This window comes from Dipodomys spectabilis, unplaced genomic scaffold, assembly GCF_019054845.1.
Source record: "Dipodomys spectabilis isolate Male_0828 unplaced genomic scaffold, ASM1905484v1 ptg000024l, whole genome shotgun sequence".
NCBI classification, from domain to species: Eukaryota; Metazoa; Chordata; class Mammalia; order Rodentia; family Heteromyidae; genus Dipodomys; species Dipodomys spectabilis.
This window is the reverse complement of record NW_024870701.1, coordinates 14,051,751-14,071,031: the sequence shown is the minus strand read 5'-3', so window position 1 is coordinate 14,071,031 and position 19,281 is coordinate 14,051,751. Positions and strand designations below refer to the sequence as shown.

The 19,281-nt window shown below is 35.1% G+C and overlaps 1 protein-coding gene across 9 annotated transcripts in view; it reads left to right on the top strand.

The window, feature by feature from the left end:
- Nol4 (nucleolar protein 4) overlaps window positions 1-19,281 on the top strand; it is a 286,589-nt gene that overhangs the window by 202,985 nt on the left and 64,323 nt on the right. For 5 of the 9 annotated variants that reach the window (XM_042675198.1, XM_042675197.1, XM_042675195.1 and 2 more), the window contains one exon: window positions 12,839-13,018. In XM_042675198.1, the coding sequence (XP_042531132.1) occupies window positions 12,839-13,018 (180 nt within the window). Of the gene's footprint in view, window positions 1-12,838; window positions 13,019-13,786; window positions 13,979-19,281 lie in introns of all 9 variants that reach the window. The other 4 variants (XM_042675193.1, XM_042675192.1, XM_042675194.1 and 1 more) reach the window with 1 other exon arrangement.

The following is a 19,281-nucleotide window of genomic DNA, read 5'->3' as shown; positions in this document are numbered from 1 at the left end:
TAGATAACCAGATGGAGATCACTGTTATAATGGAAACAGGATGGTAATTAGATTTAGGAAGCGTAAATATCAGGGATCATGTAAGAAGTTGAGTCTCTATCTCTCACAGTGGCAGAGTACAGTAGCAGTCAGCCCCAATGACAGAAGCATAAGAAGGAAGATCACAACCCCATCCATCCTGAAAGTAAAAGAAGCCCCTACCTCAAAAATGAGCAATGGAAAATGAGACTACCAGTGATAGAGCACCTGAATAGCATGTGCAGGACCCTGAATTCAATTCTCAGTACACAAAAGAAATAGACAAACTGATGTTTGAATTGACCATACCATTTTTTATTCTTGCCAGAAGTTTGTGAGCTTCAATGGCTCTCTGTTTTCTCACTAGCTCTTGGTGCTGTTCATTTTCTTTGTGTTAGCCTTTCTAAAAATTTGTGATGATATAACATAGTTACAATTTACCTTCTCTTTATGAAAAATGATGTTGATACAATTGTTTGTGCTTATTTGTCCTTCCAGTATCTCTGTTTTTTAAAATTAAGTGCTTGCTCATTGTTTTTGTTTTATTTACTGTTGTTGTTACAGTATTTTTGTTGTTGTTGTTATAGTTTTCTGATCATCTTTAATATAGCTTTGGATATCAGTCCTTATGATATTCGTGATTTGTGAATATTTTCCCTTAGATTATGTAGCTTCTCTTTCTTTTAGGTTCACAATGTCTTTCAAAAAGTATGTCTTGCTGGGTGCTGGTAGCTCATACCTTTAATCCTAGCTAATCAGGAGGCTGAGATCTGAGGATTGAGGTTCAAAGCCAGACTGGGCAGGAAAGTAAGTGAGACTCCAATTAACTACCGGAACACTGGAATTGGCACTGTGACTGAAGTGATAGAGTGCTTCCCTTGAGCTGAAGAGCTCAGGGACAGCGCCAGGCCCAGAGTTCAAGCCCCATGACAGACTCCCCCACCCCCCCCCAAAAAAAATATGTCTTAAGTTAGTATCTAATTAATCATGAGTTTACTTTGCGTTAAAGATCAAATTTTTGTTGTCATAGTTAAGAATATTTTACCTAATCTAAAAGTTATAATGAATTTGTTTTATTCTGTGTCTCTGACTGTTTTACATTTTACATTAGAACCTGTTTCATATTTATGGATACCTTTTATTTATTGTTTATGGGAACAGTATTGCTAAATATTATTCAGCTGTCATTGATGATCTTTTCACTATATGTTATCTGAACTTATAGCTACTTTGGATGTGTTTCCTTCCTCAAACAAGAACTATATATAAATATATGAATATCTATAACTATAGGTATTTAAAATCAAAGAATATGTTGTATTTTTCCAACATAAAGTATATTTATTTTTCCCAAACAAAATGTAATAAATCCCCTCATCTATTTCATTCACTTTCTTTATTAAAAACAAAAGAATAAAAAACAGTGTGACTAAATTTCTGACTCTTTAAAGATAATTAGATGTTGATTCTGTTGAAAATTTTAAGTGAATTAAAATATTATTATAACCTAATCTATATAATAACCAGGACTTGGAATGAGTTTAAAAACTTATACAAGTTTTACATGAATCAATGACCAACTACCCATAAAATAAGTAAAAGGCAATAAATGGTAAATATTTTAATCTGTATTAAACAAGTTGTGAAGAAATACCCTCTTGTTGAAAAAAATTATAGTATTTTACTTTTTCTTTCTAAATTACAATGGTCATTACAAAAACCATGAACAGAGTAGTTTATCAGAGTCCAAATTCTATTTTTCACAGTTCTGGAGCCTCAGAAATGCAAGGTTGAAGTACAAACATAGTGATTTTCTTGTGAGGCCTGCTTTCTGGCTGTGTCCTCACATATTGGAAGGAGTGCATCTATCTGTCTGGGGCCTCTTTAGTTTTTTTTTTTTTATTTTATTTTATTTGTGAACATACAGAGGGGTTACAATTACATGGGCAAGATAATGCATACCTTTCTTACCAAGCAATGCAGCCTCCTCCTTTGTTTACCCTTCACCTCCCTTCCCAGCCTCTCCCCTCCCCCCCACCCAATCCTTCCCCCCCCTACTCTCCCCCCACCGACATTGTGAAGCTCCTTTTTGACATGACAACTTGTACTTCTCATTGTTGCAACAGGTCCACCTGAATCCTTAAATGACTTGTTTTTCCCCATCTCCTCCATAACTTATACTGACATCAAATATATTGAAAGCGGGAGTTATACTGTGGGGGAGGGACATACAAAGCAACAAAGAAATAAAGTTATAAATGCGTTAGAAACACATGCATGAAAGAAAAAAAAATTAAAATACTTATCTAAGGATTCATTTTCCTAACATCACATTATCTGACTTTTTCCGCTTGACTCATACATATACTAGATACTGCAAATAAGGGAAACCATGGGACCTGGGGCCTCTTTTGTATCTGGGGTCCACACACCAAAAATTGCCCCTGTTGACTTAATGCTCTCTCAATGATTTCACCTTGTTATTATTACTATATTATCTTTAAATAGCTCTACAAAGGAGTTTAAATTCAACACATCTATTTATGAAAACACAGTATCTTCATCACTTTTACCCATATATCCCCTCTAGTAACTGGTTCCATTTTCATAAATAGACATTGAATGACTGTTTTTTGCCTACCATTCATCTTCTCCTCCCCATCTGGTATTACAATCACTACTTTTGATGCTGTTGTTATGGCAGATGAGCTTTGGTGGCACCAAAATATAACAGAGAGTTCATAGGTCACATTAAAATTATCTGTAAAGACAGGAACTTTGGTGAGAAAATATTACATCGGAGCAATAGGATTCATTTTAGTTATTGTCACACTATTAAAATTATATCAAACATTTAAAATTTCTCTCATAACAGGAAGTGTCTATATGGGGAAATTGGGTTATTTACTTCGGTTTGTTGAAAGATGATGTCTTTTTTTAAGCCTGTAAGATAGCCATGCCATGGAAGCAATAAATAAACAGAATAGTTATTTCTGAGTTTAGTTATATAGCCAATAGATGTTGACAATCCTGTTTTATGTAAATAGTCGTCTTTACATTATATTTTGGTTTGTTGCTCCTTTTAGTTGTAAAGTAAATGAATATCATTCAGTTTTACCTAAAATGTTACTAGAGAATTGTTCATATTTTGAAATTAAAATATAAATAGCTTACAATTATTGTTTTAAAAATTACTTAAATACTGTTTTAATCTGAGAAGTATGAAATATCATAACTAATGATTATAAAATACTTATAGGTCTACATTAAGTAGAAATGTCGTTTATGTCATACAATTTTCTTTATTGGCTCATTTTATTTTGGAAGGCTTACTCTATAAAACCAAGAGGTTTATTTGATCAGAGGTTTATAATCAACTCTAGAGAATATTTATTCATCCCTACAGTCATATCCCATTTTTTTGTCTATAAAGTGGAAGTAGGTAATAACCACTGATTGTTTGATGATTATCTGCTCAAGACTGTATTCATGAAGCCACCTATTAAGGGAGATCAACACTGTCAGAATTTGCTCTTCATAAATTTTATCTCTATAGTTCACATCTTTGCTAACATACACATAAGATTATAGATCAAATGTTACTTAAAATATATCCCAAAAAAACCTATATATAAGGTACACACATGCCAAACCTGGAGATAGATTGCAGACAAGTGCTGATAATATATAAAACTTTGAAGTCATGTCATCATCAGTTGGAATAAAAACAATTTCTCTTACATTGTGCTTATAATCATCTACCAAAGTACTTCATACATTCATAGACTCATTCATGTTCACAAGGACCATAGAAAGTATAAGGGCTAAATTGTCCTTGCATTGTTTTAACCTCAGAAATCAAACAAATTTCAGTAGCTGAATCTTCCATCATGGCACAAACTTTTCCTTTTTGTAAACAAATTGTTGTGGATTGAATTTGCAGTATTCTCCACAGCTCATTGTTGAAGGATTAGTACCAAGGTAGCTGTACTGGAAACTTTAGGAGACTAGACTGCAAGGAAGAAATAGGGAAGAAATAGTGGAAGAAATTCCTATAGGGCTGTATTCTGTCCCGGTCTCTCCTTTCTGTCTCTCTTTGCCTCTATCTCTCTCTGTCTGTCTCTTTCTTTTGTTTTTTCTCTTTGTTTTCTGGCCACTTCTGAACTGTGAGCCCCAAAATATCAGTGGTCCTTTAAACTGTTTCAGATATTTGGTTAAGTTAATCAAAACTTTACTGACCAAAAAAAAAAAAAATAGAAAATAGACAAGAGAGATTAGAGCTGATGTTATGGTTCAGCAACTTTTGAAACTAGTTCATGAAAAAAGTTTGAACAACTTTTCAGGTGTGGACTGAAAAATAAAAACAACTTAGAGTGCTCTAAGCAAATCTTAAAGGGTACTTCTGGCTTTAGCTCAGACCAGAAATTTAATAAGAACGTGACAAGAAAAGACAGCTCATGAGATTTTCAGATGGGGACACAGGCTCATTTGGACATTGAACCTGAGACCATTCATGGCCACTGTGACAAAGAACTTGTCTGTATTCTGTTCTTCCCTTGAGACTTTGTGAGAGGCGCAGATTAAAAATGACAGATTAATTTGGTAGAGAAAATTTAAAGGAAGCTCAAAATTCAGGCTGTGGCATAGTTATTACTAGCAGTTTCAATAGGCTTATAGTACAAACTGGGGAAGAAAATACAGAATGGAAAGATTTTTTAATTTAGGTTTTTTTTTCTCTCCAATTTGCCAAAAAATCCTTATGTAAATCCTTACATCAAGAGAAAAGATGAATTGAGGGTATTGGAGAAATGGCCCAAACCAACCCAAACAATTGTTTGTAGTATTCATGGAGTTTTACTTAGAGATGTCTGGCCAATTGCAGGAGAGTGAACAAATGCATCAGTGATGCTTACTAGATACTATGTTGAAAATGAACTATACAATTTGTGTGTGGGGATGGGATAGAAAAATTGGGTTGAAAGTGAGAGGAGGGGTGACATTGTTCAAAAAGAATGTAATCATAACCCCTCTGTACATCACCTTGACAATGACAATAAATAAATCTTTTTAAGAAAAGAAAGGGGATATTTATACAAAGGAGTATTTGAGAGGACTTAAAATGCTAGCCTAGGAGTGTCCACAATTCACTTGTATCAGAATTAGCCTGATGGAAACCTTTCATTTCTGAGCAGCAGTGATTGCTCTAGAATTACTTTGCCTTACGTCCCACAGCATCATTTCCTAAATGAGCAGAAAGACTTTTCTTACTGTGTAAAATGAAATGCTCAAGAGTCATCATAAAAATGTGCCTCCTCTACAAAACAAATCAACTAAAACTTTGATTTTTATTGTAATCCTGTTCAAGCCTAAGATCTCTAAATATTGTCCACTTTAATTTGCACTTAACTAAAGAAAAATTCATCACCATTTGTGAAAGCAAGTGACTTACTGCTAACCACTCACTCTCTATGGAAAGATATTCCATGAATAATTTCACCACTTGTATGTGTGTGACATTGTACTACACAAAGGTGTTCAGCGTCATGGCTTCTAAAATGAATGTGTGCTATTGTTTCTGACATCAGCTTATGTAGGAAATGGAGCTAGCTGATACTAAGATTGAATAGTTTGCATCCAGTTTACAAAGCTGAACATTTTCCCAATCACTATTTACATAAAGTACAAAGATTTGCTTTTCCCTGTTTTGTTATTCAGTTTTCTGTTATTGTTAAAATATCTGAGATGATCAATTTAGCAAAAGGACAGGGTTATTTTGGCTCATGATTTCCAGGGTTTCAGTCTATGGTCATTGAGCCCCGTGGCTTTGGGCCTGTGGCCAGACCCATGGCATTTGGAAGGAAAGTAAGAAAGCAGAGGGGATTAAGGTCTCAATATCCTTTTCAAGGGCATGCCTTCAGTTCCTCAACTTCCTCCAATTGTTTTTTTTAAAGAAACTTGTCAGGCACCAGTGACTCGTGTATAATTTTAGCTACTTGGGAGGCTGAGATCTGAGGATTGCAGTTTGAAGCCAGCCCAGGCAGGAAAGTCAGTGAGGGTCTTATTTCCAATTAACTGATAAAAAGCTGGAAGTGGAGCAGGACCTCAAGTGGTAGAGTGCTAGGTTTGATCACAAAATCTTATGGACAGCATTCAGGTCTTGAGTTGAAGCCCCAGGACTAGCATACACACACACACACACACACACACACACACACACACACACACACACACACACACACACACACACACACACACACACAAACTTTCATCTACATTTCCAAATAACTATGCATAGTTACATAAATAATAAAGTTACGTAAAAAGTATTACATAATCATGAATATAGTATCATATAGTATTGCATGATTACATAACATAAAAAGTATTACATAATTATATAGTACAAGAAAAAATAGATTTGGTTTAAAATATATATTCTTTAATTTCAGATATGTCTTTAGAATTGTTGGTCATTATGTAATTTATATATATAAAGAAGGGTATATCTTATAGAAGCATCAAAATCTCTAAATGTCAAACAGTCTCTACTGTCTTTTTTATTAGTTTTGAAGTCTGAACTTAGGCTTCCCACTAGATAGGAAGGAACTCTATTGCTTACGTCAAGCCTCTGTTCCTTTCTGTTTAGATAACTTTTTGTCTAGGCCAGCCTGGACCATGATCCTCCTTTTTACACTTCCTTTCATAGAAGGGATGTAGGACACAGGCACAGCTTCATGGGAATGTTTTCTGCCTGCAGTAGCATTTAACTAGGATCTTTCCAGTCTCAGCTCCCTGCAGAGATGAGGTGACAGTTACAAGTCATTATTTCTAGGTATTGGTGGAAATGGAGGCACATTAATTTTTGCCTAGGCTATCCTCAAACTACAATCCTCCCAACCTCCACTTATGTCCTATTTAGCTCAGGTTACAGGCTTGAGCCTCCATGCCTGATTCATTGTTAAATTTGGAAATTTTTGATGGATAAATTTATAAAAATAGGGACAGACATAACCATTAACAAAGGGCTATAGATAATAAAAATGATGACAAGATTATAGAAATGATTATGAGATTCAGGACCCTTATGACACAAAAGAAGAGAACAAGGCAGAAAAATAAAAGAAAAAAACTATTCAACCAAGCCCACACAAATATCAGCATCAGTTTCAGTTTAAATTTGATAAGTACTTTAGTATATGTAGAATGAACTAATTTCTTTCAAAAGGGCTTAATGAAATTGAAATTGTTTTTTTCATTCTTATTAGAATTTTCTTTTCAGAGACTCAACAGAACCTCAAGGCAAAAAATAAATTCTTTAAGATGTTTTATAGTAGAATATGAAAAATTGGCACACTCACATGCATTTCTATTTCACCATAAAATAGAATTCATAATCATTGTCACATGGGAAAGTAATCTAGAGTATATAGCCTAGAAATAGGAAAAAGAAATATACTGTAGAGATGGGCCAAAGAGTTACTGCAATTTTGAAATATTATATTTTCGTGTATTTTCTACTACTTTTGGCATCCATAAACTTTACAATTTTAATGTAGTGAGATTTTTGTTTTTTTAAAGTAATGTGTATATCTAGTGTTTTCAAGTAAATCCTTCTCTTACCAGGCATCAGTAGCCTATATTAACTAAGCAGACTGAGACCTGTAATACTACAGTTCAAAGCAAGCCCAGGCAAAAATGTCTATCACACTCCCATCTCCAATTAACCAGCAAAAAGTTGGACTTGGAGGTGTGGCTCAGGTGGTAGAAGGCCAGCCAAAAGCTGATCCAGTGCAAGACTACTTAGTTCAAACCCCAGTACCAGGATTTACAGAAGAGGAGACACTTTCAGCAAACAGCTTGGAATGCAGGATATAAGGGACCATGTCTCTGATGTTGTTAAACAGCAGATGGATGGGAGAGTATATCCATATATCTCTGCCTACTTTGAAAGAAATACAGATCATTACATAAAACAACTACACTGAGAATTTTCAGTTTAGAGAAAGGTGGAAGTATAATTGACATTAAATTTTATCATTATTAGACACAGTAAATTTATAATGGTTGTCCTTAAAATGTAACATAGACAAGAGACATTTTCCAGCTGAAAAGCAAAATTCAGTTACCTAGTTTCTGGTTTTTGTTAAAAAGTTTGTCATGCTTTAAACTTAGATCATCATGTTTGTTTTTTTTTTACTTTGAATGATTTGGGCTATAAATACTACTTCATTTCAAGTGCTGTGTACAGCAAGCAGCTAGTTTGTGTATTGCACATGAATTAACATATATTTCCATTTAGATAAATGTATTAAAACTTTTAAATATTTTAAAATATTTCCGCCTGTAATCTAAAACTGTACTTAATATTCTCCTAAAGTAGACTTTTCAATCTTACTGAATCTCTCTAATTGTCTATAACCTAGTGTGTGTGTGTGTGTGTGTGTGTGTGTGTGTGTGCTGACAGTTCTGGAGTTTGAACCCAGACCTCACACAGCTTGGACCATGTGTATATTTAAATGATCACATGTGATATCTATATTATTAATCTGACCTTGTGTGGTTGATTTCTGTACCATTCCCTACTCAGCCAAAAATTGATACTTAGATTTAAATGAAGAAATGAAATAGGGATGGAGTAGTGGAGATGAGGTGTAGTTTCATAAAAATGAAAGGTTGAGGGCTGGGAAGGTGGCTCAGTGGTAGAGTGCTTGCCTTGCATGCAGGAGGCCCTGGGTTCGATTCCTCAGCACCACATAAGCAAAAAAAGAAAAAAGCCCAAAGTGCAGCTGTGGCTCAAGTGGTAGAGCGCTAGCCTTGAGCTGAAGAGCTGAGGGACAGCGCCCAGGCCCAGAGTTCAGACCCCACGACTGGACCCCCCCCCCAAAAAAAATGAATAGTTGAAGGTTTCATTGGAAGAACAGAGAGATTGTGATATGCAAATGTTATCAGAATTCATTCTGCACGACTTAAATATGCTGGATTCAGCTTGGTTTCAGTCTCAGAAAAGTTCTCTTCGCCTAGAGCCAAAGTTCAAACACATAGGCTTTGCAAAGGTAGGGTAGGTATCGACAGGGTTGGCACTTCCATCAGGAAGACCAGAGGCTCTTCCTGAAAGGCATAGGAGATACTCCAATGAGGCCTGGAGTTGGTCTTGGACATCAGTATCTATCTTTGTAAAAGTACCTTGCCTGGCATTCATCGTTTCCTAATTTATCTTTCTACGCTTGCAGTTCCCTCTGATTCTGAGACCCAATATTGTCATTGTTCCTCCTAATCCCCAGCCCTAGACAATTTCGTGTGGTTGGATCTTAGCAGTGGTGAATGAGCAGCTTCTACTTAACAGAATTCTGTTTTGTTCAGTGTCAGCTTAGTGAATTAAGTTTGCTGAGCCTTAATTAAACCATTAATAATGTGGGTGATACATTGTATTGGTCAGGGTTCTCCAGAGGAACAGCAACAGTAATAGAAGAGAATAGGGGAGAGAGAAAGAGAGAGAGAGAGAGAGAGAGAGAGAGAGAGAGAGAGAGAGAGAGAGAGAGAGAGAGAGACAGACAGACAGACAGACAGACAGACAGACAGACAGACAGACAGACAGATACAAACACAGATACGGACACAGTCACAGAGACATAATTATGGGGCACTGAGAAACCTCACATTTTTAAATTTGAAATAAGCTAGACACCCAGGACAGCCAGTGATGGAATTCAGTCTGAAGGTCAGGTAACTAGGAAAACTGGGGATGGGATGGTATAAGTCTCAATAAGTCTCCACTCAAGCATTCATCAGACTGCTTTTGAGTTTATATAGGTAAATGCTCCCTTCATCTCCCTTCCTCCTATTTTCTGTTCCTGCCCTCATAGTATTCAATGATGCCCACTTATATTGAAGAGGGTAAATCTGCTTCACTGAATCTACCAGTTCAAATGATTATATCTCCCATAAACCTCTTCACAGACATATCTAAAAATAGTGTTTAATCACATATCAATCCGATTGACACACAAAATTAAGCATCTGGTATATTAATATCACTTATTATCTTTATTGTCCATACTTTTTAAAACACTTGTAGATACATTGATGTATTAATACTAGTTCTGCAGCAAGGTTCAGTTATGTCATTGTTAAATCTTCATGAATCTACATGAATATGAAACATTTTTATGTAGTCTCAAATCTGTAATACATATAACTCAGTAAATTTGGTCAAGACACATTGACTCCTAACTGAAAATCAAGTTCATAGATGTTAACTAATGAAGTAAGTTTACCTTTTACAGAAGTTCTACTTCAGGCAAGGGCTCTAATATCTGAGTCAAACCTCCAGCTTAAAGTTTTTTTTATTCTGAGGATCGCAGTTCAAAGCCAGCCCGGGCAGGAAACTCTGAGAAACTCTTATCTCCAATAAACCACCAGAAAATCAGAAGTGGGGCTGTAGCTCAAGTGGTAGAGTGCTAGCCTTGAGCTGAAGAGCTGAGGGACAGCGCTCAGGCCCAGAGTTCAAGCCCCACAACCAACAAAAAAAAAAGTTTTTTTTTTTTATTTAAAGATTGGCATAAGAAAAATTGGCATACATGTCATAGGGATTCTTATTGATAGTGTAGCAACAGCTTCATAAATAATCTTTACACAGAAAATGAAGAGAATGGGACTGGGAATGTGGCTTAGTGGAAGAGTACATGCCTAGCGTGCATGAAGCCCAGGGTTCTATTCTTCAGTACCCATATACAGAGAAAAAGCCGGAAGTGGCATCGTGGCTCAAGTGGTAGAGTGCTAACCTTGAACAAAAGAAGCTCAGGGACAGTGCCCAGGCCCCAGACCAGTTCAAGCCCCAGAACTGGCAAAAAAAAAAAAAAAAAAAGAAACAAGAAGAGGAGGAAGAGGAGGAGAATGGGGTAACATGTTTAGAGCCAATCTGCACAAATTCCATTCCTGAGTTAATTTGCTAGCACTGTGACATTGGGGGAAATTGACTTAACCAGTTTAATACAATTGAAATGAGTTGTATATATTAGAGGCTTAGAACAGTGCTGGACATATAATAATAGTTGCCTTTTAAATACCTATTGCGTGAATATTTGTGCAAAAGTAGTTTGATATAGCACTAAATGTATAACTCAACAACGTTTTACTGAGGGAAGAAATGAATGGATTATTTGCGAGTGTAATAGTGCATCACTGTCTAAACTCTGAAACAAAAAATAAATTATTTAAATATATTACATTATATACAGATATTTTTATAGTAAGTGGGGGGCACTTTTTACACAAGATTTCTAACTTTCAGGTTACTATTCTAAACAATTTTAAGTAAGTTACCTAGTTCATTTGAGTGGAGTAGTTGGTGTATGTACATTCACTTATAAAATGATTTGTTTTTATATCTATATGTGCATGAACCAACACATATTTTGTGTTCTTCATTTATGAACTTGCATGCATGCATAATTATAAAATGCAGTCTAGAGAGAGGAGTAAACTTATTCAACCACTGGTCACTCCAGCTGGAGCTTAGGTGCAAATATTGGTTATTACCTCATGAAAAGAGTTTATCTTTCCTGAAGTCTGGAGAGATGGGAGCATGATTGTGCCTCCCTGGGTGGCTGTGAATATTGGGAGACAATGGATGAGATATACACTGTGTCAATGTCCTGCTTTCTTCTTGGCATATCCACAATTCTTCATTATTTGTTTTATGGTATCTATTTTCCCAGGAATATCTTTATGAAAATAAATCAAAATAGGTATATGATATCCTCTTTAAATTCACGTACATTTTGGCTTACTAGATTATCAGAAATGTCTGCGATATGTTTTGATAATCAATTGATAATGTGATTTCAATGTGGTTATATGAAATAGTTTTTAGGCTATACTTTGCTAAATTAAGCTCCTTATTACAACAAACACCTAGATTTCCTTCACTTCCAGGTTACTTCTTTCAAACGAAACCTGTAATTAGCCAGAAGGTCCTAAGAGGAAATATTTTGGCCATGTAGAATCCCCAAATAAAAGCCAGTCAATATCATCTTGCTTACTATTGGCTAGACTTCTTTACTTATAGATATATGTGCACAATAGTAGACTTTTTAAAAAGCCTTCAATTGCTTAAACTTTTTAATATGTTACATTTTCATATGTGTACTGTGCTTTAGTTTGAGCTATGTATCACATCTACTCATTTAACAATTCTCATTTTACATTAGTTATTTACTAGATAGTGCTAGAACACAGAATCTCTAAAAAGTTGATTAAGGAAAAACATGATTTCCTTGTCCTAAACCAAAATGAGATTCCATCCAAGGCACATCAATATTTGATAAAAATGTTTTAAAATCTTCTTTTATCAGGTCTTTTCAGGCAGATTAATTCAGTATTTCCACCGTGCACTTTCCATGTGTGTTTAAAGAATATTAATGAAGTCAGACTGTCTATTCAATGAGGTCACATCATTTATTTTAAGATTAATTCAATAATTTTCTTGTAAAATTAGCTACAGTTTCCTTTTTCCAATATAAATACTGACTGAAACAGTACCTGCTCTTGGACAGCTTAAGTTCAATAAAACTTTCTCCAGTGATAGAAATGTTCCAAAATGTCTATTGGGCCCTCCAAATGTGGTCAATGTAGCTGAAGGAATGAAGTTTTCATTTCATTTCCATTGATCTTGATTTAAAGTAGAACAGCCACAGCTTGCGAGTTTTCATCTAACCCATTTTTTTTTTTTTAAAGAAACAGTTGGAATTACAAATAAAGCATAAAGTTTGTGAGCTTGGGCAATGCACTTCAAAGCAGCAATTTCATCCCTTCTTTTCAGTCTCCTGCACACAGTTACTCGAGCTATGACTCTGGCAAAAACGAGAGTGTTGACAGAGGTGCAGAGGACCTGTCACTCACCAGGGGGGATGAGGACGAAGATGACCACGATGACCACGATGATTCTGAGAAAGTGAACGAGACAGATGGTGTGGAAGCGGAGCGGCTGAAAGCTTTTAATGTGAGTCCTGCCAGCCCCCCCTTCCCCCCCCACCCCGTGTGGCTTTCCTTTGTGCCACGAGACTTTCATGTTGTTGCTTGTTGGTCAATGTGGATATTTTTTAGAGACATGTTTGTTTAATTCACAGAAGGATTTAAAAAGTACATGAAACACTCATTGCCAAGCAGACACCAGAATTGCTGTGTTTTGTTTAGAAATGTTAAAGCCAAATATGTGAGCTGAACACGGGAACTGTGTTGTGTGAGTATGTATGCATGTTTACCTAGAGGACGAAGCGGGCCGCAGCTTTTTCTCCAGATGAGATCCGGAGAAGATCGCCTGCCTGTCATCAGTTATTTCCTTTTGCTTTCCTAGCTTTTCTAATTGTGCATGACAAGAGAATCAAGTGTTCGTTGTCAGGGCAGGGTAGCACGGTGGAACGATCATATTGACCATTAATAGAGCGTTAATGGGGTGCTCAGTTGTCAAAGTGTACTGTTATTTTCTGACTTTTTTTTTTCTACACGATAGTCTATTCTGTCTGTCTTGTCTGTCTGTCTGCCTCTCTCTTTCTCTTTTTCTTCTCTCTATTTTTTTTTAAGAAAACCAACCATTTAGAAAAAAAATATTCTTTAAAGAGTGTTTGTTTAAACTTTCTGGCTTTCCATTGCGAACTTCTCCAGTGCATATACCAGAAAAGAATATTTTCCTATCGGTAATCAAGACAGGAAGCTAGGAACAGAAGAGAGCAGCCCTCCAAACCCTTCTCTGTCTCCCTCTTGCCAACAGATGTTTGTCAGGCTGTTTGTAGATGAAAACTTGGACCGAATGGTCCCAATCTCTAAGCAGCCCAAAGAAAAGATCCAAGCTATCATTGACTCATGCAGGCGACAATTCCCTGAGTACCAAGAGCGTGCCAGAAAACGTATACGTACTTACCTCAAGTCCTGCAGGCGGATGAAAAGAAGTGGTTTTGAGATGGTGAGTTCTGAATCACAACACAGCCCTAGATTCCATCCAAACCCCACATGTAAACCATGACACTATTTCTTTTTTTTTTCATCTTAAGTGTCTTTTTTAATTTATTTTTTATTTTTTCCATGATGTCAGGTCAAGGGGATTTTTTTTTTGTTTGCTTGTTTGTTTTTTCCCCTTCGCCTTCTCATCTTCCTGAAGTATTGCTTCCCTTTGTTTATTTACAATAAGGACGATCTTGGGAGACCAGGACTCACAGAACTGTGTGATATCATGTCATGGAACAAAATGAGGATGATACAAGTAAAGCCAAGGCAAAGCCACATCCTGTTGATGTTTGTTTTTTTTTCCCCCTCATTACTGAAGTGGGTGTGAGGTTGTTCAAGTCTTGACAGGAAGCAGCTGCCCTTGCTATAGATGGCTTATGAGAATGGCTGTCTCTGGAACCAAAGGAAATGGATGGATCCAACGGTTCACAATAGTAAGCCCCGATGATGACTATTAGGGAAGGAAAATGATGATGTGAAAACTAAGGCTTTGCTGCTTTCTGTGTTTGTAGGTGTACTGTGAACTTCTCCATTCACTTAAGCTTTTGAAGATGGGTGAAACGAAACATGTTAGTTTATGTTGAGTTGGAATAACCGGAACAGGGAATCAATGTTTTTGAAATCCACTCTATTATAACTTGTTCTAATTTTTACACATAGAAACTAAGCTTGCTTTTTTTTTTGTTGTTTTGAAACGTGTATGTGTGTATGTGTATGTTTGCAGAAATGTACTTGACATTTTCTTTCTTTTTTTCAGTGTTAGGAATCAAGCCTAGGGCACTGAATATCCTAGAAAACTGCTTCTCTAGCAAAGTAACTATACCAGTCAGCCAGATATGTATTACAGACATTTTGACATCATTTTTTTAAATACTCTGACTTGAGCAAGTTCAATGAAAGCATAGATTATTACTGTGTGTAGTCTGTGACTCTTTCTTTTATTATTTTATTGTAAGACAATAATTAAAAGATAATCATCTTTTAGTAGTTGTACAAAGGAGCTGCCATTAAACAAAGAAGTTTATGAATACAATGTATCTAATTTCTAAAGAGATAGTTTATTGATGTATGTCATCTGTGAGAATCTTGGAGATGTGAATGATAGGAACAGCAAAGATACTTACTAGAAACTCTTCTTTGTTGGCTTCTAAAAACCCCTTTGTAACTGTTTAATGGAAAAGTGACTACTCCTTATGGAGGAGAGCTACTTCTAGGAGGGGAAGAACATGTGCTGTCTTCCCAGAGAGCTTGCATTTGAGTTCTGGATCCACTTCTTTTGAGCTATGACTTGGACAACTTACTTCTAGTGCCTTTGCACAATTCTTCCTTAGAGTAAAATCATAATCCCTAGTCTTAGTGCTGTGAGAAATAATGGATCTGCTAGTTCCCAGGGTCTCATGTCAGGCTCTGCATGCATTCCCTAGCAAATGCTGTGCTTTCTTTCGATCTTAACTCTGAAAATACTATCAAATATTATTAAACTCATTACCTGAAGAAATATTCATTAAAACATGCATTATCTTATATAGAACATTCCAGTTCCGTACCTGTAGCTCTCTCAGGATACCTGCATTAGAGTTGAAGCTTGCAGTGTGTAAGTCTGAAAATAAAAATGATAAATGTTTAGTAAAGTTTGAGAGTAGATGTGGTATAGTAAGAGAGAATGAGATAACCACTTGAAATATATATATATATATATAGTTATTCTCTTACAGAATTTTTATTAAATGATCTGTGTAACAGGAGATAGATGTAAAGATATTGATAAAGGGCCACTTAGTAGTTGCCATAAAGTAAAAATAGAGGCTCAATATATTTTGGAGTATAGTGTAGTAGACATACATGATATAATATTTTATATCTTTCATTTTTAAAAGACAAAGTGATCGTCATGTAGAATGCTTTACTTGCTCTAAGGCATACTCCAGACATACAAGTTTTTCAGAGTTAATTGCCTTTTCCATTAATATATGTATTTAGGTTGAACATATAAATGCTGAAATGTTTGTGCCATGCATAGAAAGACCAAAAGCCGATTGTACAAAGACAAATTTTATAAACTAATCTTGAAGGAAATATACTGTAAATAAATTATATATTATTTAACTTATTTAAAATGTTTTAATTTATTTTTTGTTATCTTTAAACAGTTGCAGAAAGGAGTTACCATTTAACAAAGCAGTATTTGAACAAAATGTTTCACATTTCAAATTGTTCAGTATATTTTTCAGCTGCACAGCACTACACAGTAGTAAGAAGAAACATGATACTTCTTGCATGTTACTTAAGAAAACATACTGTGATATTTTTTGGTCATCATGACTGGTTGAGGTGATGAATTGTTTGGAAAGAAATGGTGCTCAAATAATACCAGGAAAGGCTGGCATTGCTGGCTCATAACTGTAATCCTAGCTACTCAGGAAGCTGAGATCTGAGGATTGTGGTTCAATGACAGTACAGGCAGGAGAGTCCATGAGACTCTTATCTCTAATTAAGCAGCAAAAAGCCAGAATTGCAGCTGTGGCTTAGGTGGTAGAGTGCCAGCCTTGAGTAAGAAAGCTTAAAGAGAGTACGTAGGCTCTAATTTCAAGTCCCAGTACTGGTACAAAACAAAACAAAACTAATAAGCAGTGCCTGGCTTTACATTAAGTAATGGCTGGCTGTAAGTTAATAACATAATTTAGCTCATTTTGTTTAAAATTTTTATATGTCACTGCCAATACCTACTTTCATTTTTTTTTTTTTTTTTTGTCAGTCTTGGGGCTTGAACTCTGGGCCTGGGCACTGTCTCTGAGCTCTTCAGCTCAAAGGTAGTACTCTACCACTTGAGCCACAGCGCCACTTCTGGCTTTTTCTGTTTATGTGGTGCTAAGGAATCAAACCCAGGGCCTCATGCATGCAAGGCAAGCGCTCTACCACTGAGCCACCTTCCCAGCCCTTTCATTTTTAATATGTTGATTCATTGTCACAAAATGTGAGTAGGATTTTGTGTCAGTTTGAATACATACCCTTGTACATAAAAACTAATTTTAGTTTTAATTACCCTTGTAATTAAAACTAAAATATTTTACACAAATATTTTACTAGGTAATTCTTAAATGTGTTAGCATTTAAGAAAATCCCACAGGATTTTTCAAAAATTGAATTCAAATTCAAGAATAAATGCTTTGTTACTGTGTTTTCTGTTGGTAGATAGGAAATAAAGGTTGCATTTTCAGTATGTGATTAATTTACATGCATATCATTCTGCAATACATAGTAAGCTAATGAGTAAAAAAGAGAAATTTTAATATATTTGTAAAATGCTTATGCGTGGACTTATCTAGTAAGGACTCCACATTTTAAAGCAAAATTCATATTCTGAAAGCTTAACTCTTTTAGCAACTTATGTTTCTAAGGTCAGAACACACCATAACTAGAAACACAAAAGTCTTGGATTATATTTTTCTTTTTACATTATGAAATTTAAATGGATATTTCTGTATAAGTGATATATTACAACACATATCAGCAATATGCTTATGTTAGCATTCACTTTGACTATTTTTTGTATGATTAATATAAAATTGAACACTATTAAATCATTCTACAGTATCCCTAATAATTTATATGCCAAGAGAAATACTTTTAATTGGCTTACTTCATTTATATCACTAGAATTTTCAAGACCCCACAGACTTTGATTGCTTAAGTGCAAACATTTATATTATGCTCCAAATTGTCTTTCTTATAAATGCAATAATAACTACAGTCTGATTCTTTTCTACACATGTTCACCAAGCCACGCTTACCAATTATCTCCAAGAATAAAGTTTCAGGGTTAAATAATGTATTTAATGAAAAATTAATCTAATATATTTGATCCAAAAAACGATTTCCATTTTCCCTTGGTTGGTTTTTAGAACTCAATGAGTTAAATCTCTTACATTAAACCATATATGTACATACTTAGATTTATATGTTAATATCAAACCATATATGTACATATTTAGATATATATGTTAACATATATACACACAAATACACATATATATATTACATGTTAAATGATCAAAGTGTATGAGTTACTTTATTTACTTTTTGGAAGAATAACTTGATTCTTTCAAAATGATACACACTTGTACTTAGTGTATTTAACTTAATTAAATAATAGCTGTAATGGGAAAATACATAAATAAAAGTTTTCTGAACAAGTTTTCTCACCATTACTAAGGGACCTCTGTGTTAAGTGGCAATAATCCCCTCTTGTATTCCTGACTTGGGAATTCTTGACCTTGCTCCATAGGTCTATATATTTCTGTAAAACTCAAGAGGAAGTGGCGCTGTGCCTCAAGCAGTAGAGCGCTCGCCTTGAGCTGAAGAGCACAGGGACAGCGCCTAAGCCCAAAGTTCAAGCCCCACGACCGACCTCCCCCCAAAAAAAAAACTCAAGAGAAAATATTTAGGAGACGTGTAATAAAAGAGACTTTTATTCTTTTATTCTTCATGGATTTCAAAATTGCCACTATACCCGGGTAGATGAGGTATCCTAGATACAGGAATCCAATAAGTTCCATTGGTTGGAAGATTTCATTCTTGGTTATTGTGACTATTTTATTAATTATCTGTTGCAGAAATAAGTGCCATGCAAATTTTTAATACTAAATTTTGCAAGAATGTTAATTATTAAGCTAGTAAATGCTCATTGGAAAAGACCTTATTAAAAAATCACTTTAGAATTTGATGCAAGAACAATTATCTTTTTCCCTGAGAAATGGAATTTCTTCCATCTGTTTTCATTCTTAGTATCTTTACCAATCTAAGGTTTAGAGCCAGAGCTCTCCAACATCTCAATTGCCATTGCTTACCTCCATGTATTTGTTTCCTTGCTAGATCTTATACCTACTTTAGAGAAAATAACCTATATATATATATATATATATATATATGTATATATACACATACACATATGTATATATACATATATGTAATGAATTAATCTGGGAAATCAGAGGATAAACAGTCTGTATTGAGGTAATATTGTGTTTTTGAGCTTCTACTTGTCTAATGTATCTGAAAACCAAAGACCTTATTTTTAATTCGCATCTTCCCTGATACTATCAACATGGTAAAAACTACGTGCTCCTCAGCTTTTAAAAAATAAACACCATAAAAATGGACTAAATTGTCTTAGAAATATATCCTTTCCTTCATGCAAGATACATCTACAGCTTTTATTATTCACCTTATCACACAACGTCAATACAACTAAGCAAGTTTCTT